Here is a 9,862-nt window from a genome sequence, read left to right as displayed (position 1 = left end):
AGGGGACCCTCCTTCTCATTTCCCTTAACCATACCTCAAACCTTGGCAAATAGGCCCTTCATCAAACATTCCTTTGTTTCCCCATTCAAGTATGTCCCGTGTTCTCAGGACACCCTGAGTGATTCAATCAGTGGGGATATTTTCACCTGCCACAAGTATTAGAAATCACTGCAAGTGTTCCAGGCATCGCGTCATCAGGTCCAGGTGCAACCAAGTTCAGAGGAGGCAAAGGAGACCAGCTCTTCCTGTGTCCTCTTTGTAAGAACAAGAAAAACTTTGCCAAATGCCTTCCATCCCAACACTACTCCCCTTGGCTGTCACTGGGAGGAATGGGTCACACACTGCCTTAGCCTCGGGTTCCCAGGAAACAGACTCAGGGCAAAGGTGTGTTTGGGTATCTCACCCAGATGTGTGGTTCTAGTAATCACGAGTGAGGACTAAGGAGCAAAGCAGAGCAGCCGGGAGCATCATGTAAGTTTTTTGAGTTGTCTACCACTGCAAGTGACCAGTTACTCTATCCCCTGGGACTACTGAAAAGTCAATGAAAAGTGTCCTAGGACCATATATCCTGGAGAAAAAGGAAAAAGCATCTCTTGGTGGCTTCACCCCTCACTGGTCAAAAGTTCACCCTAAGGGGTGCTAGCTCGCCCTGTACTTCTGGGCTGCTCACACATAAACATTCCATGGGTCCCCATATTCCAAGTGTGACGACCACAACAGAGAGGAGCCAGAACAGAGGGTAAAAGGCACAGGGTGCAGGCCTGAGACGCAGCACCTCCGGGTCATACCTGAACCTGTTCCTGTACCTGAACTCGGTCGGTGACAGTGCAGAGTGGGTCACTGCAGCAATAGATGGCATGTAAACTAGATGTGGACTATGGGACTGGAAGAGGTGTGTGTGGGCATCCAGTAGACGAGCTCATCCTGGAGACTGTCACTGGCAAGGGCAACGAGAGGGCTGTGATTGGTTTAAATTAATCGTTTGTAGTGGAATGGATGCTGAGGCTTCCACCTGAACACTTCCTGAAAGAGGACATCCTTAACTCTGCTCTCTAAAGGACCCCAGTCACCCCCATCCCTCCATTCATTCCCCTGGTGCCGCCTACCACAAGGAGAAATCAGCCTGGTGGCTGCCATCATGGGTTGACTGGCTCAGCGTTCTTCCTCTCCCCACCCACCACCACCACCGAGCACGCAAAGGCCAGAAAGCTAAATCCCACCCTTCCCGAGTCTCTCGCTGCTCTGTCAGTCAGGCAGGGTGCAGATGATGGCAGGGGTGGCGTAACTCCAGAGGCACGCTTCGTGATTAAGCTACCCGGACCTGCCGGGATCTAAACCCTGAAGGGGACATGTTCCCTTATTAACTCGCTTGTTATTCTCTCTCTCCCCACCATACTGTAAGCTCCTTGATACCTGGCACTTGTTTTTCGTCAATGTATCTATAGAGCCTACAGAACCGGGTACCTGGCAGGGGCTCCAGAATGACTGGAAGGGTGGATGGACGTGAGAACACTAAGGCAGGTGGAAGAGGGGGAAAGAGTGGACCACACGGCTCAGTTTCCCCACCTGTAAACTCTGGAGTGTGCCCGGTCTAAGTCCTCCCAACTCTTCCCTATTCACCCTGACCCCCTAGATGAGCTCATCCGGTGTCATCATTTAACTTGATGTCCTGAGGCATGACCTCCCCTTTGAACTTCTGACTCACCCAATTATTACCCAACATTTCCACTCTGCTGTAACAGGCATCTCAAATGTCACATACACAAACAGAATTCTTAATTCCTCCTCTAAATCTTCTTTTCCCACAGACTCCTCTATCTCTGTAAATGACAACTCCATTCGGCCAGTTGTTTGGGCCCCAAACCCAGGAGTCATTCCTGATGCCTCCTTCTCTTGCACGTTTCTTGTCCAGTTCTTCAGCAAATCCTCTGGGCTCTACATGTCTAGAAACCCACCATTTCTCCCCACCTCCGCCTCCCTGACCTAAGATACCATCGTCTTTCAGCTGGATTATTGCAACAGTCTTCTATACTGGATGTTTCTGGTAACCGATGTCAGGTTTTTCTCGGCCACCTCTGACTCCAGCGCTAGCTGCAGCAGGCAGCTGTGGGTGAGCTTAGCTGAGCTTGTGCCCGGAGTGTCTTGTCTCATGTGTGCACCTTGTGCTTCCTGCCTTAGACCTCAACGCCTCCAGGCCGTCTCAGTTCCAGCACAAAATTCACTTGTGTTGACAGCCTCCTGCCTCAAGTGTGAACTGCACAGCTCTCTGTTCTCAGCCCCACTGAATCTTGATCCCATCAGACCGGCTCTACCCAGGAACCCAGATGTGCAGAGTTAACACCTCAGGAGCAACCTTCAACCCCTGGGGGACGGGGCAGCTGGGGAAATGTCCCTGCCTCCTACGCGTCACGGGGGAAATTCCAGGGGCCAGTCTGTGCCTGGTTCAAAAACCCCAGCAAATTTGAACTCCTGATGTCCACAGCAGCAACACTGATAATGCACCCTTATGTTGACTTTTGCTTCTTTCCTGTCTCATTGTCCCCACTCCCTCATGCCTGCCCTTTGGGTCATCTGGCAGAAAAGCCATGTGGACATGAGTCCTTGTCTCAGCCTCTGCTTTCAAAGGAAGCTGCACTAAAATACATTCTCACTTTGTTTCAATTGCTGCCAAGAAGCAGACTGATCTTCTTAAAACATGTGTGAGCATATCCCTGCTCAGCCGAAAGCCCCCAGTGACTCCCATTTCCCTTAAAGGAAAAGCCAAAGTTCTGACAGTGGCTGACAAGACCCGACAGATCCCAGCCTTCCCACTCATTCCTCTCTCATGTCACCTCCTGCTAACCTTCCCTTTGCTCTCCCAGAGCCATGCTGACTGGTCTTCACGGTCACCCAGCACGCTCCTGCCTCAGGAACTTTGCACTGGCCGGTCCTACTGCCAAGAACATTCTGCCTCCAGACATTTCCAAATACCCCCTTCACTTCCTTCAGGGCTCTTCTGGAAACCCTGCTCAGAGAGGCCTTCCTGTGCAGAACAGCAACCTGCTCCTCCCTGCTGCTCCTTGGGCCACTCACCCTGCTTTAGTTGTCATAGCACCGAGTACCAAGATCCTAACCGTCTTTTCATTTTTTGGTATGTTTTCTGTCTCCTCCCCGATTTGAACGTAATCTCCATGAGGACAGGGCCTCGGGGACTTTATTGTGTTTTCTGTTTTCACTACAGAACCTAGAACAGTGCTTAGCAAATGGTAAGCGCTCAATAAATATTTGCTGGATGAAGCAAATGAGTCCATAAGACTGGAGAAGTGTGTAGGAGTCAGACTATGGTAACCTTGAACCCCCAGCTCCTGAGTCTGGCAGTGGGTGTGGAGGCAGCTCTCGGCCAGGAGGGGCCCTGAGGGCTGGCCACAGGGCACCTCTGCAGAGAATTCGCTCCATGCGTTGCCCTCTAAGGCTGCTCCAGGTTGACAATCTCTTTAGGGGTCGATGTTCTGAAATTTGTTTGGAGGAATCCCAGGTAAAAAACCTCAAGGACTGCAGAGCATTTAGAAAAATAAAACCTCTGTGAGTCTCGTCCATGCTCATCCTGTGCAGACCGTTTATCCCCTCTGGTCCCTGAGACTCTGGCCATCAGCAGCATGGAGTGCCCTGTCACCTCGGAGCACTGGTCAAAGGCGCCACAGCCAGCGACTCCTCAGTGTCGAAAGGACACTGGCAGTCTCACCAGCGAGATGGTTGGAATCCATGGGCCGCCAGGCAGGGCCCGGGGGTGGTCTACTGGCCCAGTCATGCAGACCTGGGGTTAGGGCGCAGGCCAGGCAGGGCTCTGTCTTCCCTCCAGTGAGAGTCAGCCCACTGGCCTTTGCAGACACATCGCTTGGAGACAGCAGCACTCCCTGTGAGCGCAAGAGACGCAGCTCCGAGCCAGAGGGAAGGCAGCCCCTCCCTGCTGGAGTGGCCTGGGCCCCTGGCTCTGCAGGCAGGCAGAAGCGGGAGCTGCAGCGCGGGACTGAAGAGGTTAATGTTCATCTATCTGCCTCCGAATGTTAATGTGTCTAGGTGATGTCAGTGGGAACCGGGAAGGAGGGAGTGGGAAGAGCAGTGGGGCTTGGAGGCAGCAGAGGCTGCCAGGCTGCCCTGGAAGACCCCCTTCGGGACTGTGGGGCTGGTGCTCCAGGACAGGGAGGCAGGCGTCGGAGGCTGCCGCAGCCTGCGTGGGCGGACGGGCCAGCAGGCGACAGGCACTGGCAGGATGGACCTGCAAGCCTTGCTGCTGCCCAATGGCCCCAATGCCAGCAACACCTCGGATGGCCCCGATAACCTCACCTTGGCCGGTGAGTATGTCCCTCTGCAGAGCTGGGGTTGGGAAATGGGAAGGTTTCACCTCTGAACCGAACTGCCTGGGAAACTTTATTACAGTTCTTAGGGAGAAGATCTGCAGTCTGCTTTGCTTGCAGGGAAGGGGAGAAGGGGGCGGGGCAGGCAGGGGCCCAAGGGGCTGGAGCAAAGGCACGTTCAGAAGTGACAAAGGGGAGCTTTGGAGATCTTGTTTGCCCTGCATGTCGTCAGTTTGGCTCAAATTGAAAAAAAAAAAAAGGAATTGGCAAGGATGGTGGCTAGCGGCGAAGGCTCAATGATGAGTTTCAAATATGCTTTGCAGGAAAAATTCCAGGCTGGAAAAGCCAGCAAGAGAAGCTGGAGAATAGCATGTGAGGAGGCAGCTGGAGGCTCCCTCCTTCACCGATGCCCTTGGCTCTTGGCTCCCACTACAGTAAGGGGTCTGAACCATCCCAGCTGCCCCTGGGGAAGGCCCCGGAAGGGGCAACTCTCAGGGATTAACTTTCCTGGTGAACCAAACTGCCTGACAGTTCCAGAGCTGAGATGCCCTGGAATTCTAGCTTGGAGGGAGAAGGGAAAGAAGGAAAAAGAAGAAAGGTTTTTTGAGAATAAAATTCTGAGGGTCTGGGCTGCAACACAGCAGCTTCAGTTTCTGCTCACCAGGGAAGCTCAGGCTGAGACGATGGGGGCCCGAGGAAATCCCTGAGAGGAGCCCAGGGGAGGGCAGGGCTGCGGGCCTCGTGGGCAGAAGCCTCCACAGGACAGTCGCCCACAGAGATGCCCAGGAAGCAGTGCACAGCTCCCACCAGCAATCTCTAACATGAAATGATCAGGGCTGCAAGCAGGGGGAGGAAAGTCCGTGCACACGCCCACATGTGTGCGTGCACACACACACACTCTCTCTTGTCCTTCTAGCTATTTTGATGAGGTTTCCTGGTGAAGCCTGGGGCCCACAGAGCAGTTCTTTGCAGACAACTGTGGTTGTTGACTCTTGTGTCTTCCGAAACAATGCAGGAGGCAAAGGACTGGGTCCTTTAACTAACAGGTGGTGCGTTACAGTCTAGTAGGACTGACCAGGGAACCGGTGGAAGAAGGCGAGGGGACAGGATAGGTTAGCACCAGTGTGGGGAGCGAGAATGGTGGGAAAGAATTCCAGGAGAAGGGTGGACACTGAGCTGGAACGGCAGAGGAAGAAGTACACAAGCGTGTCGCTGGAGGCTGAGTGCGCCAGTAGGATGTCAGCTCTTAGAGGGCACAGCCCATGTCTAGCGACTGCCACTGCCACTGCTCCTTCTGTCCCCAGGGCCACCTCCTCGCACGGGGAGTGTCTCCTACATCAACATCATCATGCCTTCGGTGTTTGGCACCATCTGCCTCCTGGGCATCGTGGGGAACTCCACGGTCATCTTCGCCGTGGTGAAGAAGTCCAAGCTGCACTGGTGCAGCAACGTCCCCGACATCTTCATCATCAACCTCTCGGTGGTGGACCTCCTCTTTCTCCTGGGCATGCCCTTCATGATCCACCAGCTCATGGGCAATGGCGTCTGGCACTTCGGAGAGACCATGTGCACCCTCATCACGGCCATGGACGCTAACAGTCAGTTCACCAGCACCTACATCCTGACCGCCATGGCCATCGACCGCTACCTGGCCACTGTCCACCCCATCTCCTCCACCAAGTTCCGGAAGCCTTCTGTGGCCACCCTAGTGATCTGCCTCCTGTGGGCCCTCTCCTTCGTCAGCATCACCCCCGTGTGGCTCTATGCCAGGCTCATCCCCTTCCCTGGGGGCACTGTGGGCTGTGGCATCCGTCTGCCCAACCCGGACACTGACCTCTACTGGTTCACCTTGTACCAGTTTTTCCTGGCCTTTGCCTTGCCCTTTGTGGTCATCACGGCTGCCTACGTGAGGATCCTACAGCGCATGACGTCCTCCGTGGCTCCTGCCTCTCAACGTAGCATCCGGCTGCGGACAAAGAGGGTGACCCGCACAGCCATTGCCATCTGCCTGGTCTTCTTCGTATGCTGGGCGCCCTACTACGTGCTACAGCTGACCCAGCTGTCCATCAGCCGCCCAACACTCACCTTTGTCTACCTGTACAACGCGGCCATCAGCTTGGGCTATGCCAACAGCTGCCTCAACCCCTTCGTGTACATCGTGCTCTGTGAGACATTCCGCAAACGCTTGGTCCTGTCGGTGAAGCCTGCGGCCCAGGGGCAGCTCCGAGCCGTCAGCCACGACGAGGAGAGGACAGAAAGCAAGTGTACCTGACGCCTCCCCAGCCTCCCTGGGTACCTCCGCGTCTGGAAACCATAGCAGACCACGGGGAGGGATGATAAAAACCGAAGACCGTGCTGGGAGAATGCAGGGAGGCTGGGTGGTGCGGGGTTGCCACCACCAAACACCTTCCACATGCCTGCAATTTTCTGGGAAGGCTCCAAGCCAGGTGGAGGGCTTCAGGTGTCAGAAATCCCCTGGGGAGAGCAGGATGGAGTTGAACAGAAACTGAGCAAGAAGGAAATTTTGTTTTAAATGATCATTTAAAGCCCTGCAGTGGCTAGCTCCCAAATGTCTTTTCCCCAAGAGAAAGGTTTGTTTAAAGTCAGGCAGGGCTGGGGTGTGAGCAGCGGGGCCACATGGAGTGTCACGGGCCCTGGGGAGCTGGGAAGGTGCTGTGGACTCCTCGCCCTTCCATCTCTCATTGGGAGGTCGGAGGCAGTCTTTCTCCTGAGCTGGAGGATGATGAGAAATGAAGCATGCCATCTCGTGTTCCAGCATCCTGCGTCAATTTCCCTGTACCTCTAGGGTATGCATGCTTATTGTTTGGGGGTGGGGGGTACTCTGAGCCCACAAGAGTAAAAGTCCAATTTGCTAGAAGATCCAACTGAGAGTGAGAAGGCTAACCGGGGTAGGTGGAGGGGAGTATCTTGAAATTTAGAAAGTAGGGAAGAATAAGGGGTTTTTGCAGCTGTGGGCACATCATCACCGTGGGGCACACTTGTCAATCACCAGATTCCAGAGTGGAGTGCCCATCAGTGTCCTGCATGTACAGGGGTCATTCTGATACATAGTGTGTTGGCACCATTATTATTATTTTTTTTGCTGTGGCTTTTCTCTTCAAAATAAAAATGAATAAAGGATAATCTCCACCCACGTCTTTCTGGATGCTGCTGTATAATTGCTTGGGCTTGGGGGTGGGGTGGGGGTGCGTGGCAAAAAAGGAAAGAGGGATCACTTGGCTTTGGAACCTCGACCTTGGTTCAGGCTACATTTTAGGAAACAGAAAGCAGGGGAATCTGCTTGTCTAACCCCACGGGGAGGCTTCCGTGACACAAGCGAAATTACCGTATGGATTCATTCTATTACAATTCCGTTGCTGGGCTTGTTCTCAGAACTCGGCTTTCTTCTACTGCTCAAAAGCACTAGTTTGTCACCAGTGCTGGCCCCTCAGGCCCCAAGTCCCACCACCAATTCCCCCCCACTGAGTCACGGGTGGTGGGGCTGGCTTCTCAGGGCAGCCGGAGCCTGCTTTTTGCAGCTGCTAAGATCTGGTGCGAGTCACACTGGGCGGGAAGATTCCAGACGGAGCCGCTGGGTGGCGGCCAAGGATGCCGCTTCTCAGCTACTTCAGCGAGAGGGGCCGAGCCAAGAGTCCTTCTCTAACCATTGAGCAGACGTTGATGAGGCAGTGGGAGCAAATTGTGAGCCTCCAAGCCTCCAACTCGTCCAGATGCACCTTTAAAGAAGGTGCACCGGCACTGCCTCTTCTTGCCAGGTTTTTCTTGTTGTTTTACACAGTTGCAGCAGGTAGCCCGTTTTTGCACTTTTGGGCAGCTTCTTTGGGTCCCGGGAGCTCTTTTTATCACCATCCTTAGTAGTATTTCTCACTTTGGGTACCCCTCTACCTGTGCAGGGGAGCAAAGAGGCTGATGGCTCCTTTTCCTTACCCACTAACAGTGAGGTCTCTAGCTGCCACAGTTAAACTCCAAATATATTTTAGATGCACGTCCAACAAAAGAAAATAGATCCCAGGGGAGCCTCCAGGCAACTCCTATCTCCTGGTCTCCTGAATCTGGTTTGTCCCTGCTCGTCTAGCCCAGGGCTCTAGCTCCAACCCCCACTCCCAGGAAAATAGGTGAGGTGGCCTCTCCCAGGAAATGGAATTGACCAAGTCAACAGCTCCGTAGGTGGGTGGGTGTACACATCTGCTGGTGGCCCAACACCCTGCTGGGGGCCCAGCAACTCCTAGGGACAGCAACACCCCTTCTTTCGGCTCCCAACCTCATGTTGAAACCTTAAATGCAAGCGAAGTAGGTTCAGCCAGAAAAGTGAGTGGGTAGTGATGCAAACAGAAGACAGGGAAGATTAGGGGAGAGGCAAAGAAGTGTAGAGAACAGAGGCAAGGAGACTATAATGGGGGTGGGGGGACTGTCCTCAGCCTGATCCGGAAGTAGCCGGAACACACTTGAGGTGCCACTGGATAAAAAGCAGCGAGGGGAGGGTGGGTTGCTGGTGGGTTGGGGGATTATCTCCCTGACATTGTTAGAGGGAATGGAGGACTGGGTGTAAGGCTGGTGGGCAGGCCTGAGGAATGAATGCAATTCTCCTTTCTTCCCCATTCAACCTGGGCTCTGGATTGAGGGCACTTTGGGGAACTGTGTGGGCCACCCTGAGCTCGAGAGAGTGCAAGAAGGGGGTGAAGACCACGCAGTTGATCTCTTTGCTTCCCTCTCCCTTCCCTCCTGTGACAAATACTGTCTTTCCCATGGGGCCCCCTCAGATCACCCCCCAAACACAGGGAGTGGTCACATACAGCTCCCTCATCTGCTTCCCGAAAAATATTTCCTCTCCAACTGTAAGGAGTATGTCCCTAAAATCCCCTATGGTAGAAGGATTCCACAGCTGAGGGCCTTATGACCTCACAAACGAAGGCATGGAAGTCTCGTGCACTCTTGACATTCACTAGAGAAATCACGGCCGGAGCACCAGGCATGAGCCATGGTATTTTGGTTTGTTTGTTTCCTATATCATCCGTTTTCATTCTACTTGTGTTCTCTGTGGTAAGGTATATATAACAACTGAACTATACATTTAAAATAGGAAGTTAAATTTTATATTTGATTTTATACCTTCCTGCGGAAGACATTTGTATTTTACCACAATAAAAGATATATATATAGATATAGATATAGATATAGATATAGATATAGATATATGCACACATACAAACATAAAATTTACCATTTTAACTCTTTTTAAAGGTTTTATTTATTTTTAGAGAGAAGGGAAGGGAGGGAGAAACATTAATGTGTGGTTGCCTCTCTTATGCCCTCAACTGGGGACCTGGCCTACAACCCTGGCACATATCCTGACTGGGAATCGAACCAGAGACCCTTTGGCTCACAGGCCAGCACTCAGTCCACTGAGCCACACCAGCCAAGGCCATTTTAACTATTTTCAAGTGCACGATTCAGTGGCATTAAGTACATTCATGTTATTGTGCAGCCATGGCCATTACCTGTCTCCC

General features: G+C 53.0%; 1 protein-coding gene across 2 annotated transcripts; it reads left to right on the top strand.

The window, feature by feature from the left end:
* Nucleotides 1-4,073: 4,073 nt before the first annotated feature.
* MCHR1 (melanin concentrating hormone receptor 1) lies at nt 4,074-7,477 on the top strand. Of its 2 annotated transcripts, none has more exons than XM_037160070.2 (2): nt 4,074-4,331; nt 5,639-7,477. In XM_037160070.2, exons 1-2 carry the CDS (start codon nt 4,250-4,252, stop codon nt 6,604-6,606), a joined length of 1,050 nt encoding a protein of 349 aa, XP_037015965.1. In that variant the 5' UTR covers nt 4,074-4,249; the 3' UTR covers nt 6,607-7,477. The 2 variants fall into 2 exon arrangements, with proteins under 2 accessions (XP_037015965.1, XP_037015966.1); XM_037160071.2 differs by lacking the exon at nt 4,074-4,331 and adding an exon at nt 4,700-4,768.
* The last annotated feature ends 2,385 nt before the right edge of the window (nt 7,478-9,862 follow it).

Source organism: Artibeus jamaicensis, unplaced genomic scaffold (genome assembly GCF_021234435.1).
Source record: "Artibeus jamaicensis isolate MK-2021 breed Jamaican fruit bat unplaced genomic scaffold, CSHL_Jam_final contig_233, whole genome shotgun sequence".
Lineage (NCBI taxonomy): Eukaryota > Metazoa > Chordata > Mammalia > Chiroptera > Phyllostomidae > Artibeus > Artibeus jamaicensis.
The sequence above is the reverse complement of the archived record's forward strand: the minus strand, read 5'-3'. Positions and strand labels throughout refer to the sequence as shown.